General features: G+C 37.7%; 1 protein-coding gene across 1 annotated transcript in view; it reads right to left on the bottom strand.

Moving 5' to 3' along the window:
• DIPK2B (divergent protein kinase domain 2B) overlaps positions 1-4,809 on the bottom strand; it is a 35,096-nt gene extending 30,287 nt beyond the window's left edge. The window contains exon 1 of the mRNA XM_016218535.2: positions 4,518-4,809. Coding sequence (XP_016074021.1) covers positions 4,518-4,789 — 272 coding nt within the window. The 5' untranslated portion in view covers positions 4,790-4,809. The remainder of the gene's footprint in view (positions 1-4,517) is intronic.
• Positions 4,810-15,634: the final 10,825 nt, after the last annotated feature.

Raw genomic sequence — 15,634 nt, 5'->3', positions numbered from 1 at the left:
CTGTACAAGAACATTGCCACAGATCTAGTTAAAAAGATGAAACACTGTGAACTTGCAATGAGTCAGTTTTACTGGAATTTTTAGGACAACCGTGGGAAATTATTCTTTCTTCTGGAAGGATAAGGGATGGCCTAGGTCTCCAAGGCAGGACTGTCTGTCTGTTTCCTGCAGCTTTTCCTGCTCATGGAGGTGCAACCCTCCCCGCTCCACTCCTCCCCACACAAAGAACCTGTGATTAAGGATTTACAATTAGGTGGCTCTCTTAGATAATGATTATAGCACTACACTATTTGTGAAACACATGTGCCAGTCATTTTGCTAAATGCTTTATGTGTATTAATTCAATTAAACCTTACTGAGTACTATTATTAATCATACAGGTGAGGAAACTGAGGCACATAGAAGTTAAGTAATTTGCCCAAAGTCACATGACCAGGAATTGAAAGAATTAACATTCAAGGCTCCAGACCTTGCAACCATAATCATTTTGCCATTGCTTAGTCCTCTATCATCTATTTTATGAATTAGCTCTTGGGAACAGATTGGTGACATTATTAGGGATTATAGCCAGCAAGCCCTTAAAGATTATTTTGTCCCTTCCCCATCATATTTTGAGGATGGAAAAACTGAAGGCTACTTATCTGAAAAGTCATAAACAATTAGTGGCAGAGGGAGACAGATTTCAGGGCTCCTTGTTTTCCAGTTAGTGGGGGTGGTGTAAGGAGGGACTTCCTGCCTTGTGGGACAAGATAATTGTCCTTTTTTTTCTGTCCACATCTCCTGAGGAGGCTCTGCTGAGAGGACAACCCTGACTTGGTAGGTGACTGTAATGGATGCCTGGTACATGTTTAGCAGTGGCTCAAGGCATCCCATAAAGACCAACCACAAACAAGTTTACAAGCCACATATCTCCCTCATTCAAAATGGTAAGTTTATGGCATTAAATGGGAAAAATATATATTCTTAAAACTTTGATTACCTACTTTATTGAATAAAAGAATGTCAGTGAGAAAATGGGCCCTGCTTTTTATTCACTGGACTATATTCATTTTTAGTCATTTATGAACTTTTGTTCATTTTTATTTGATTCCAGGATATGTTAACATCCTGGAATTTGGAAAACCACAAAACAGAGGCAGCATTCTAGTCTTTCTTCTGAACTGAGATCATGGGCATGTTTGAAGTGAGGCTGGCCAAGTCCTCATTGGGCTGAAATATGGACAAACAAGATCATAGTCTCCCAGAGCTGGAAGGAAGTATAAGGGTTGCCTCCTTTCCTCTCTCTGAAATCAATAAAGATATATTAAAAAAAGGAAAAAAAGAAATACACATGACCAATAAGTGTGAAAAGAAAAAGAGGACTCAACTCAAAAAATACAGACAAAAATAGTAATAATATTAAAGATTTGTGAGTGTGCAAGAAGTGATCTCTATAAGTGAAGTCTCCATTTGGATATCTATCATATATATACAGAATTTCAGGGTCAAAAATACAGGATTTTTATACATCCTTATAAATCCAAAAAACCCTGCATTTTTTGACCCAGAAATTCCACCTTTAGGAGTTTGTCATAGGAACTAATCACTGACATGTACAAAAGTCTAGCCCTAGGGATGGTCAACATAGCACTGTTTATAATACTGAAAAGTGAAAAAAAACCTTGTTGTCTCACAATAGTGGATTAGTTAAATTTTGGTTGATTGTTGCAGTCGAATATCATTAATTCACTAAATATCAAATTGTGGAGAAGAATAGTTAGTAATGCTATATTGTTAGATAAAAGTTTACAAAAGAGTATTCTTAGTATGATCACATTTTGTTGAAAAAATTTAATTCATACTTAGGAAAAAGGTGACAAGGATTCAAGTAAGTTGAATCCCTTAATTTCCTTCCTTCTAAAATATTAACAAATGAATAATCTCTTGGTGGAGGAATTATATATGATTTTTATTATGTGTTTTCTTTAATCAATATTTCCTAAAAATTCTAAAATAAACAGATATTACTTTCAAAATAAGGAAAAAGTTATTTACAATGTAGAGAAAAGGACTACAAACAAGTTCATGTCCCCAGACCCACTCACTGTCTCTCTCTGCTTTTTCTGTGATGATGAACGTACAGCCTCAACATGGAGAACTCTAAACCCCAACCTGCCCCGCCTGCTGGTTTCCTGCTTACATCTGCACACTTCCCTTTCAGGCACACATGGAAAATTAATTCTGAGGGAGTTTAAGTAATATCCTGAACTTGAATGGCCCACAAACCTATCTGGGGAAATGCTTCCTGAATTTGGCCAATATCTGCTTGGTGAGAAAAGCTTTATTTATTACCACTTGGTGAAGAGTCAACTATAAAATTAATATACTCTTTGTTTACTTATCTGGAGGAGGATGTGAACCTGGAGCTCTTCCTTAGTTGAATCCCTTAATTTCCTTCCCTTTTATCTTAAAATTTGTTCATATTTTCACTGCTTGTTTCTCCAAGGAATCAGCCCTACTTTACCTGTGTTCTTGGTCCTCTCCATTCCATTTCTTAGGTGGGAAATCTTGACCACTTTTGACAATTCCATCTTTACTTCCTCTCACATTGATACAGTTTGTCAACAAAATGAGTCTCTAGCTGAACTTACTAGCATCCTTCCTGTCCTACTTTGTTACAATGACCTTTCTTTTCCACGAAGAGAACTGATCTGACAGCCCCTGCCAGCATCACTGGTCTACACTGCACACTTCTTTCCATAAGGTGTTTTTCAAAACACAGGTGTAATCTTTTCCCTACCCCACTTAACTCCCTCATCATTGCCTGCAATAGAGCTTCCCCAATTGTGTGCGTGGGTTCAAATTTCAAAATCCCTTAAAAAAAGGTCTAATAGGGAAAGTCTACACCAACTCTATACAATATCTACCATCTTGCAAGAGAAATTCAACACTTTTTTTTTTTTAATCCTCACCCAAGGATATTTTTTTCATTGCTTTTCAGAGAGAGTGGAAGGGAGAGAGAAAGAAATAGAAACATCAATGTGAAAGAGACATATCGATTGGTTGACCCCGCAAGCACCCCAACCGGGGCTAGGTATAGAGCCTACAACCCAGGTACATGTCCTTGACTGGGAATCGAACTTGGGACCCTTCAGTCTGCAGACTGACGTTCTAACCACTGAGCAAACCTGGCTAGGGCAGAAGTTTAACACTTGCGATTAATATTTTTTACTTGTTATTTCTGTTTAGTAACTTAGCTGAATAATCAAATATGCTTTTGGTTAATACTGACAGGAAATAAAATTATTGTAAATTAATGCCTTTTGTTTAGTCACCAAATCTTACACTAATAATTTTACACTGAGGGTCCTTAGGGTTGGGTAGAGAAGAGGCCTATTACAAAAGGTCTTTGGTATTGTAAAGGCTGAGAATTACTGGTCCACAGGTTAAGGTCCCAATTCCTGGGCACAGCATTCAAGGTTCCCTGTACCATCTGACTCTTCCAAACCTCCTCCTTCTGTCATGCCTCCACATACACCCCATGCTCCAGTCACTAAGTGCTTTTCACTTCTTCCCACACCTCTGGGTCTTTGCTTAAGCTGGTCCTTCTACCTTAATCCCTTCTCTTCCCTTCCCATTAAAGTTAAGGCCTTGCTTAGAATATCTTTCCCTGGAGAAGGCTTTCCTCAGTCCTCATTTGGAATTAATATCCCCTTCCTTGATCTCCCAGAGGTCCTTTACACTTCACTTCTGGCTTGCATCAGACCAGGCCTTATTATTGTTATTGGTAACATGGCTCCCTCCTCCTAAACCCCTGGAGGGCAATGACCAGAGTTATAGCCCTGTTGCTACAGCACCTGCTGGGTCTTGGCTGTGATAAAGTCTCATTGACTGTGTGTTGACAGGCTTGAATTCCAGAGTGTGATCCTGTTCTTTGGTGAGAGCCATGTATATTACAATTTACTAAACTTGGGTTTTCCTCTGACCAAGGCAACATCTCACAACAGAAAACTGGTTCAGAAACTTTGGAGCAAACCGCCTTGGGTTGAATCCCAGATCTGCCACTTTTTAGGTGGTGACCTTGGGCAAGTCACTTAATCTTGACATGTCTCAGTTTACTATCTGAATAAAGAGTGAAAAACACTAACTCCAAGGATGGTTGTGAGGAGTAAGTAAACAAAAATAGCTTAAAAATGTCTGTCACATAATAGATTTTCTATACATTTTATTTTCCTCTCTCTATGAGAAATGAACTTGGTTAATGCCATAATCTTAGACTACTCCATTCACAGAAAAGAAAAGTTTAAGCTCTCACTTCAAAAGTACACTTTGGGTTTAGCATTTAGGGCTGGAATTTGACTTCACATCTTATCCCTCTTTCCACCCCAACTTCAACCCATCACTTCTATGATTAAATAGCTTTGCTTCAGCTCCCACCCATAAATTACATCCTGTCTTATTTTCAACAAACTCCTGGACATCTTTACATGATGGGAAGAGAATTTTGCCCCTCAGAATTATCTGATTGAGATTCTGACCTTATTTCTTCTTTAAAAAACTTCTTGCAAATAGATGTTCCAATGCAGGCATTGCATTTATCAAGGCCGAGGAAAGTTCTTCCAAAACTGTAGCTGGTTCTGACTCGGGGCACCAGAGAAGGAGAAGGAGGAGCCGGCGAAGAGACAGAACAGCTCAGGGCTGAGACCCAAAGTAGCAGGGCCGGCCAGCACAGGCGGAGGGCAGGAGCCTCAGGCCCCAGCCAGGGCTCCATCGGGGCCCAGGACTCCAGCTGCAGCCTCTTGCTGTCCATTCAGGGCTGTGCAGAGGCAGGTCTTGGCAAAAGAAAGGGGGCTGGCTTCAGGACATTGACCCCATCCCAGCCTCCCAGATTTGTGTTTGAGGATGCTAAGGAGCTTGGGGCTAACGAGGTGAGGCCCCAGAGGAGATGAGGAAGTCCATGGAGAATGCTGATAACACCGTTTCCAGAGTTACTCTTCCTCTGCCTGTGGTGGCTGCCGCAGGCTGGGAGGGGCTGACTGACAGATTTTGGGAAGGACAATGGTCAGGGCTTCCCTGTGCATTCCTTTTGACAAACACAGGATATCCTGGCTGGGCAGGAAAGCTCCATGCAGGATGTACATCCGACCTGGGTTCCACCTTGGAGTTTCAAAGGATCCCGGGGGCCTCTGCCCTCCACTGTTTTAATTCTGGGTCTATGTGTCCCTATGAATCACACACACACACACACACACACACACACACACACACACACACACACACACACACACAATTTCCCCTCCACTCTGCCGTGGATAATTTGGTCTGCCCCTTAACCAGACATTCCTCTTCCACTTTGACCATATTTTGGATGTGAAATAACCAGAGGTCACTTTGCTGGCCATTAAGTGAAACATTTAAGACTGATTTGAACAGCAAAGGCTTTGGTGCTTAGGGAATAGAAAAACTCAAGTTCATCCATGCTTGCTGATCTGAGATGAAGAGAGGGGAAACAACTTGGTGACTTCTGGTTTGATGAAGGGAACACCAAAAAGATTCCTCTGCCTGAACTCAGCTGTGTTCAACCCATTCTCCCACCCCTCCCCATGCCTGAAAATCCCTCTTCCTTTTACCACCCTGCCTCACTTCTCAGTGGCTGGCTTGACTTGGTGAGATTCAACAGCCCCATGATTCCTTCCTCCTGACACCAAGATAAGGTCCACAGCATGGAGTACATGGGAGTGCTAATTTTGGAATAGATAGAGCCTATGAGGACCAAATCAGGGAAGTCAGGTTTAGATTGGGAGAAGGAAAAAGGGAGGCAAGGTGGTGGGGGGTGGGGAGCAAGAATGGCCTCAGGAGAATTGGGGAGTTTTGCTAAAGATCAGTGGAAAGAGCAGGGTAATGGTTGTTCTTTGATGGTTAAGCATGTGCTTATTAGCCAACTGTATATACTCCTCAATCAAATGTCTGGTGGTGTTTGTTTTTTATTGTTGAATTGTGAGAATTCTTTGTACATTCCAGATACTAGTCCTTTGTTGGATATGTGGTTTGCAAATATTTTCTCCCAGGTAATAACTTGTCTTTCATCTTCTTAATAAGGTCTTTCTCAGAGTAAAAGTTTTTATTTTGATGAAGTCCAATTTGTCAATTTTTCCTTTTATGGATTATGCTTTTAGTATTAATTGTAAGAACTTTTTGCCTAACTCTAAGTCCCAAAGACTTTCTCTTATTGTTTCTTATGCTGTAAACATTTTACAGTTTTATATTTTAAATTTAAGTTTATGATCCATTTTGAGTTAATTTTTGTATAAGATGTCATTAGGTCAAGGTTCATATTTTTGTCGATGGAAGTCCAATTACTCCAGCACTGCTTGTTGAAAAGGCTACCTTCCATTGAATTGGTTTCGCATCTTTTAAAAAAATTAGTTGTCTGTACTTGTACATGGCTATGTTTGGGTTCTCTATTCTGTTCCACTGATTTATGTGCTTATTCCTCTGTCAATAACACATTCTTAATTATTATAGTTGTAGAATAAGTCTTGAAATTAGGTAGAATGATTTCTTCCACTTTCTTCTTCAAAATTATTTTAGTAATTCTAGTTCATTTGCCTCTCAATAAAAATTTTAGAATACTCTTGTCTATATCTATGAAAAATCTTGGTGGAATTTTGATAGGAATGGAGTTAAATTTGTATATAAATTTGGTTAAATTTATTTCCAAGTATCTTATTGTTTTTGATGCTATTGTGGATGGGATTCTTTTTTTCCAGATATTTTATTGTTAATGTATAGAAATGTAGCTGATTTCTGTATGTTGATTTTGTATTCTGCAACTCTATCAAATTTGTTGATTAGTTATAACAGTTTTTTGGTGGAGTCTTTAAGATTTTCTATACATAGGATCGTATCTGCAAACAAAGACATTTTTACTTCTTCCTTTCTGATTAGAATGCCTTTTATTTCTTTTTCTTGCCTGATTGCTCTGGTTAAGACTTTCAGTATTATGTTGAATAGGAGCAGTTTTGATCTTAGACAAAATGTGCACTGTTTGATCTTTCAAATGTGCACTGTTGAACATGATGTTAGCTCTAAGGTTGTCATATATGGTCTTTATTGCATTGAGGTACATTTCTTCTATCCAAATTTGTTGAGATTTTATTTTTAATCATGAAAGGTTGTTTTACTTTATCAAATGCATTTTCTGCATCTATCAAGATGATAATACGATTTTTATCTTTCACACTTTTAAATTTTCCTATGTTGAATCATTCTTGCATCCCAGGGATAAATATCACTTGATGATGATATATGATCATGTTAATGTGCTGTTGAATTCAACTTGCTAATGTTTTGCTGAGAAATTTTGCATCTATATTTATCATGGATATTGGCCTGTAGTTTACTTTTCTTGTAGTCCTCTTACTGACTTTGGTATCAGGCTAATGATAGCTTTATAAAATAAGTTTGGGAGTGTTCCCTCCTTTTCAATTTTTTGGAATATTTTGAGTAGGATTGGCATTAGGTCTTTAAATGTTTAGTAGAATTCACTAGAGAAACATCTGATCCCGGGCTTTTCTTTGTTGGCAGGTTTTGACTACTGATTCAATCTCCTTACTATTGTTCTGTTCAGATTTACTATTTCTTCATGATTCAGACTTGAGGGGTTGTATGTATCTAGGAATTTATCCATTTCTTCCAGGTTATTTAATTTGTTGGTATATAACTGTTTAAAGTAGTCTCTTATGATCTTTTGCATCAATTTGTGTGGTATCAGTTTAATGTCTCTTTTATTTCTGATTTTATTTATTTGGGTCTTCTTTTCTTTCTTACTTTAGCTAAAGATTTGTCAATTTTGTTTATCTTTTCAAAAGCCAGCTCTGAGTTTCGTTGATCTTTTCTGTGTTTTTTTTTGTTTTGTTTTGTTTTTGTTTTCTGGTCTCTATTTCATTTATTTCTACTCTAATCTTTATTTTCTCTCTTCTCTTTACTTTGGGCTTAGTTTGTTCTTCCTTTTCTAGTTCCTTTAGGTGTAAATTTTGGTTGTTTGAGATCTTTCTTTTTTCTTAACTTTAGTATTTATTGCTATAAACTTATCTCTTAGAATTGTTTTTGCTGCATTACATAGTTATTGGTATGTTTTGTTTCCAGTTTCATTTGTCTCAAGATACTGTTTTATTTTCTTTTTTCTCTTTTCTTTGACCCTTTGGTTGTTCAAGAGTTGTTGTTTTATTTCCATGCATTTGTGATTTTTCCAGTTTTCTTCCTGTTATTGATTTCTAGTTTCATACTATTGTGGTCAGAGAAGATACTCGGTATTAAGTCAGTCTTTTTAAATTTGCTCATACTTTTTATAACCTATTCTGGAGAATTTTCTGTGTGTGCTGGAAAAAAATGTGTTCTGGTGCTGTTGAATGAAATGTTCTGTAAATGTCTATTAGGTCCATTTGGTTTAGTGTATGGTTAAAGTCCAATGTTTCCTTGTTGATTTTCTGTCTGAATTATCTGTCCATTGTTGAAAGTGAGGTATTTAATCCCTGATATTACTGTATTATTGTCTATTTTACCCTTCAGATCTGTTAGTATTTGCTTAATATATTTAGATGTCTACAATACTGGGTGCATATATATTTACAATTGTAATACCTTCTTGATGAGTTGACCTCTTTTACATTATATAATGACTGTTTTTGTCTTTTGTCACCATTTTTGGCTCAAAGTCTGTTTTGTCTAATATAAGTACAGCTACACTTGTTCTCTTTTGGTTTCTACTTGCATGTAATTTCTTTTTTTAAAAAAATTTATCTATTGTTGAAAGCATTACAGATGTCCCCTTTTTTGCCCCATTGATTCCTCCTCTCTACACCTCTTCCCCAGGACCTTCACCACACCATTGTCTGTGTCAATGGGTTATGCATATATGCATATAAGTTCTTAGGTTAATCTCTCCCCAACCACCCACCCACCCCTGCCTTCCCTCTGAGGTTCGTCAGCCTGTCCCATGCTTCTATGTCCCTGGATCTATTTTATTCACCAGTTTATTTTATTCATTAGATTCCACGTATGAGTAAGATCATGTGACACTTGTCTTTCTCTGACTGCCTTATTTTGCTTAGCATATTACTCTACAGGTCCTATCATGTTGTCTCATAGGGTAAGTGACCCTTCTTTTTACAACTGTATAGTATTCCATGGTGTAAATGTCTGAGAAGATGCTTGATATGATTTCAATCTTCTTGAACTTGTAGAGACTTGTTTTGTGTCCTAACATGTGACCTAGCTTTGAGAATGTCCCATGTGCACTTGAAGAGAATGCATATTCTGCAGCTTTGGAGTGGAGTGGTCTGTAAATGCCAATTAAATCCATCTGATCTAGTGTGTTATTTAGAGTCACTGTTTCCTTGTTGATTTTTTGTCTAGGAGATCTATCTAGTAAAGTCAATGGGTTGTTAATATTCCCTACTATAACTGTATTTCTGATGATCTCTCTTTTAAAGTCCTCCAGAAGGTTTTCCTTTTTCCTCAGCCTATGTGAGCCTTTTGTTCTCAGGTGAGTCTCTTGTAGACAGTATCTATTTGGCTCTTATTTTCTTATCCATTCAGCTGCCCTATAAATTTTTAAATAAATTTCTCTTTATTGTTGAAAGTATTACAGATGTCCTTCCCCCCCCCCCCCCCCCCCCCATTGACCCCTGCACGTCTGTGTCCATGGGTTATGCATATCTTCATATAAATTCTTTGGATTACCTCTCCCCACCCACCCACCGACCTCCGCCTTCCTTCTGAGATGCGACAGTCTGTTCCATGCTTCTATGTCACTGGATCAATTTTGTTCATTGGTCTGTTTTATTCTTTAGATTCCACATATAAGTGAGATCATGCGTTATTTGTCTTTCTCTGTCTAGCTTATTTCATTTAGCATAATATTTTCCAGGTCCATCCATACAGTCCAAAAGGGAAAGAGATCATTCTTCTTTACAGCTGTATAGTATTCCATGGTGTAAATATCCCACAGCATTTTATTCATTCATCTACTGATAGGCACTTGGGCTGTTTCCAGATCTTAGCTATTGTAAATTGTGCTGCTATGTACACAAGAGTGCATATATTCTTTCTGATTAGTGTTTCAGGATTCTTAGGATATATTCTTAGAAGTCGGATTGCAGGATCAAAACACAGCTCCATGTTTAATTTTGTGAGGAACCTCCATAATGTTGTCCATAATGGCTGCACCAGTCTGTATTCCCACCAGCGGTGTACCAGGGTTCCCCTTTCACCACATCCTCATCAGCATGTGTCATTTGTTGATTTGTTGATGGTAGCCATTCTGACAGGTGTGAAGTGATACCTCATTGTGGTTTCAATTTGCATCTCTGATGATTATTGACGTTGAGCATTTTCTCATATGTCTCTTGGCTATCTGTACGTACTTTTTGGAGAAGTGTCTGTTCAGGTCTTTTGTCCATTTTTAAATTGGATTGTTTGTCTTCTTTTTGTTGAATTGTATGAACTCTTTGTTCACTTTGGAAATTAGCCCCCTATGAGATGTATCCTTGGCAAATATATGCTCCCATATGGTGGGGTTCCTTTGTATTTTGAGGATGATCTTTTTTGATGTGCAGAAGCTTTTTAATTTGATATAGTCCCATCTGTTTATTTTTTCCTTTGTTTCTCTTGCCTTAGGAGATGTAGTGGTTAAAATTCCACTATGTGAGATGTCTGTGACTTCACTGCCTATGTTTTCTTCCATGATTTTTATGGTTTTGTGACTTACATTTAAGTCTTTTATCCATTTTAAGTTTATTTTTGTGTATGGAATAAGTTGGTGATGTAGTTATTATTATTATTTTTTGCATGTACCTGTCCAATTTTCCCAACACCATTTATTGAAGATACTGTTTTTACTTCATTGTATGCTCTTGCCTTCTTTGTCATATATTAATTGACCATAATGGCATGTGTTTATTTCTGGCATGTCTGTTCTGTTCCATTGATCTGCATCTCTGCTGTTGTACCGATACCAGGCTGTTTTGACTACAATGACTTTGTAGTATAGCTTGATATCTGGTAAAGTGATCTCTCCAACTCTGTTCTTCTTTCTCAAGATTACTGCAGCTATTCGGGGTCCTTTTTGGTTTCATATAAATTTTTGGAATACTTGTTCTATCTCTGTGAAATATGCTGTTGATATTTTAATAGAAATTGAATAGAATCTATAGATTTCTTTGGGTAGTATGGACATTTTAATGATATTAATTCTTCCAGTCCATGAACAGGGTATATTCTCCTACTTGCTTGTATCTTCCTCTATTTCTTTTTGAGTGTCACGTAGTTTTCCGAGTACAGGTCTTTTGCATCCTTGGTTAAGTTTATTCCTAGGTATCTTATTTTTTCGTTGTAATGGGAAATGATATTTTTTTTTATACCATTCTCTGAGAGTTCATTATTGGTGTATAAAAATGCCATCAGTTTTCTGATGTTAATTTTGTATCCAGCTACCTTGCTCAATTCGTTTATCAAATATAGTGGTACTTTGGTGGAGTCTTTAGGGTTTTCTATGAACAATATCATGTCATCTGCAAATAATGACTTTTACTTCCTCCTTTCCAATTTGGATACATTTTATGTTTTCTTGTCTGATGGCTATGGCAAGTACTTCCAGTACTATGTTGAATAAGAGTGGTGAAAGTGGACAACCCAGTCTTGTTCCTGTTTTTGAGGGAAATGGTTTTAGTTTTTGATCATTGAGAATGATGTTGGCTATAGGTTTGTCCTATATAGCCTTTATTATGTTGAGGTATGATCCCTCTATTCTCACTTTGCTGAGAGTTTTTATCAGAAATGGGTGCTGGATTTTGTCAAATGCCTTTTCTGCGTCTATTGATATGATCATATGATTTTTGTCCTTCATTTTGTTTATGTGATGTATCACATTTATTGATTTGCTGATACTATACCAGCCTTGCTTCCCCGGAATATATCCCACTTGGTCATGGTGTAAGATCTTTTTAATGTATTGCTGGATCCAATTTGCTAATATTTTGTTGAGGAATTTAGCATCTATGTTCACCAGGGATATTGGCTTGTGATTTTCTTTCTTCGTAGTGTCTTTATCTGGTTTTGGGATTAGTATAATGCTGGCCTCATAAAAAGAATTTGGGAGTCTTCCCTCCTCTTGAATTTTCTGGCATAGTTTGAGGAGGATAGGTGTTAATTCTTCTTTGAATGTTTGGTAAAACTCGCCTGTAAATCCATCTGGTCCAGGACTTTTGTTTGCTGGAAGTTTTTTGATTACTGCTTCAATTTCCTTAGTTGTTATTGGCCTATTCAGGTTTTCTGATTCTTCCTGACACAGCTTCAGAAGGTTGTATGTTTCTTGGAATTTGTCCATTCACCCTGGTTGTCCAGGTTGTTGACATATAGTTGCTCACAGCATTTTCTTACAATCTTTTGTATTTCTGTTGGGTTAATTGTTGTATCTCCTGTTTCATTTCTGATTTTATTTATTTGAGTCCTCTTTGTTTGTTTCCAGATGAGTCTGGCTAAATTTTCATCTATTTTATTTATCTTTTCAAAGAACCAGCTCTTGGCTTCACTGATTTTTTTTCTATTGTTTTTTAGTCTCTATGTCATTAATTTCTGCTCTGATTTTTATTATTTCCTTCGTTCTACTTACTTGGGGCTTGTCTTGCAGTTCTTTTTCTAATTCTTACATTTGTAGTGTTAGATTATTTATGAGAGCTTTTTCCTGTTTCTCGAAGTACTTCTGTAATGCCATAAATTTTCCTCTCAGGACTGCTTTTGCAGTGTCCCATAGATTTTAGGTGGTTGTCTGTTCATTTTCATTTTTCTCCAGGAAATTTTTTATTTCTTCCTTCATCTCATTGGTAGCCCATTCATTGTTTAATAACATGCTGTTTAGCCTCTATGTATTTGAATATTTTTAGTTTTTTTATAGTGGTTGATTTCTAGTTTCATGCCATTGTGATCCTAGAAGATGCTTGATATGATTTCAATCTTCTTGAACCTGTAGAGACTTATTTCGTGTCCTAACATGTAGCCTATCTTTGGGAAGGTTCCATGTGTGCTTTAGAAGAATGTATATTCTTCTGCTTTAGGATGAAATTTTCTATAAATGTAAAAAAATCCATTAGCTCTAGTGTGTCATTTAAGTTCTCCGTTTCCTTGTTGATTTTTTGTCTTGATGATCTATCCAATGTTGATAGGGAGGTGTTAAAGTCCCCCACTATGACTGTGTTGCTCTCTATCTTACACTTATAGTCCACCAAGATTTTTTTAAATATAGTTAGGTGCTCCTATGTTGGGTACATCTATGTTATAAGTGCTATATCCTCCTGTTGGAAGGATTCCATTAGTCTTATGTAGTGCCTTTCTTAGTTTCTTGTTATGGTATTTATTTTGAAGTGTATATTGTCAGAAATAATTATTGATACTCCAGATTTTTTTAATTTTCATTTGTATTGAATATTTTTTTCCATCCCTTCACTTTCAATCTGTTTGAATCTTTTGTTCTGAAGTGCGTCTCTTGTAGACAGCATATATATGGATCATGTTTTCTTATCCACTCAGCTACTCTATGTCTTTTAATTGCAGCATTTATTCTATTTACGTTTAAAGTTATTATTGATATGTATTTGTTTAACACCTTTTTTCCCCCTTTTTGCCTATGTGCCTTACTCTCAATAATTCTTAGAGCAGTCCCTTTAGCATTTTTGCAATGCTGGTTAGGTTGTACTGAACTCCTTTAGCCTTCTTTTGTCTAGGAAGCTCTTTATTTCACCATCAATTTTGAATGATAGCCTTCCTGGATAGAGCCATCTTGTTTCCAGTTTGCTGCTTTTCATTACTTTGAAAACTTTGTACCACTCCCTTCCGCCCTGAAGTATTTCTGTTTAGAAATCTGCTGACAGCCTTATGCAAGCCCCCTTTTAGGTCACTGATTGTCTTTCTCTTGTGGTCCTTAGGATTCTCTGTTTGTCCTTAACGTTTGCCATTTTGATATGATATGTCTTGGTGTGGGTCTTTTGGATTCATCTTGATTGGGATTCTCTATGCTTCCAGAACTTTTGCATCTTTTTCTTTCACTATGTTGGGGAAATTTTCTGTGATTATTTCTTCAAAGAGGTTTTCCATCCCTTGCTTACTTTCTTCTCCTTTTAGTACCCATATGATGCAGATGTCGTTACATTTCCTGTTGGCCCAGAGTTCCCTTAAACTATCCTTGTTCTTCTTAATTCTTTTTTCTTTTTGTTGTTCTGTTTTTTTTGTTTTTTTTTCTACCTTGTCTTCCAAATCACTGATTCTATCCTCCCCTTCATCCAGCCTACTTTTAATTCCTTCCAATGTGTTCTTGATGTCATATATGGTATGCTTTATTTCCAACTGGTTTTTATTTAGAGTTTCTTCATGTTGATGTAGTTTTCATTGAGTTCTTTTTATTTCTTACTGAGTTGACTGAGCATCTTTATAACCATTATTTTGAACTGTTTTTGATAAATTGAATGCTTTTATTTCATTTAGCTCTTTTTCTGGAGATTTTTCTTTTTCTTTCATTTGTGGATTGTTTCTTTGTTGCCCCATTTTAGCTGTCTCTTTGCTTTTGTTCCTATGTGTAAGATAGAACAACTATGACTCCCAGTGTTTCTGCAGTGGCCTTATGTAGTACGTGTATTGTGGGACATGGTGGTAAAGTCTTCTTGAACTCCTGAGCTGAATGCTCTAGAAATGTCCCTTGTGTGGGTTATGTGGACCCTCCTATTGTAATTGGGAGCTGATTGTTGTTGGCTTGTTTGTGGGTGTGATTGACTTTCGCCCTACAGAATTGAGCTTAGCAGGATGGAGACAACTGGAGATGGGAATGCAAATCCAATACTCTTTTTGAATGGAGTGACACAACACCTCAGACGTCAAGAGGGGAGCTATCTGTTTGCCTTCTAGCTCAGTGGTGTACCTTCAGAAACCCTGAGGGGAGGCTCTGAGGAGGTCACACCAGATGACCCGGCTCTGAGATATGTTCTCTTTTCTCTGTGAGCCTTCACTAGCAGGGATTGCAAGCAGGACTTGGAGGAAGAGAACAAGGCTGCCTCCTTCCCCTTGGGATGTCACCTGCCCTTGGGAGAAGAGAGAGTCGCTCACTTATTTCTATCTCTGCAGTGCTCTGCCAGAGAGGCCTTTTTGGAGTGCTCTTATTTAGTCAGGTCCAATGTCCAAGCTCTACTTTACAAGCCCTTCCTCCAGTGGATATGAGATTAGCAGGGCATTGCCAGCAGAATCTGAGGATGCTAGTCTAATCCACCCTTTGATTGAGATGGTAAGGGTTCTTAACCCTCAAGAGGGGAGGTAGGTGCTCTCCTTTAAGCTCCACACCAGAGCTTTGGAAGGGAGCCTCTCAAGGAGATGCACCAGATTTCACAGTTCTGATTTGTGACCCCTTTACCTTGTGAGGCTGTACTTGCTGGACAGTGAAGGTGGGGCTTGGAATAATAGATCAAGGCTCCTCGCTTGGGGTAACCCTGGCTCTTGTGGGGGGTGGGAGAGAGCTTGTTACCCTCCTCTCTCCTTGAAGCTCACTGCCAGAGGTTCTGACTTAGACCTCCAAAGGGATGGTTCCAGATGTCCCAGTTCTGACCTGCAATTG

Source organism: Miniopterus natalensis, chromosome X (genome assembly GCF_054644295.1).
Source record: "Miniopterus natalensis isolate mMinNat1 chromosome X, mMinNat1.hap1, whole genome shotgun sequence".
NCBI lineage: Eukaryota > Metazoa > Chordata > Mammalia > Chiroptera > Miniopteridae > Miniopterus > Miniopterus natalensis.
Note: the sequence above shows the minus strand (reverse complement) of the source record. Positions and strands in the feature narration are given on the sequence as shown.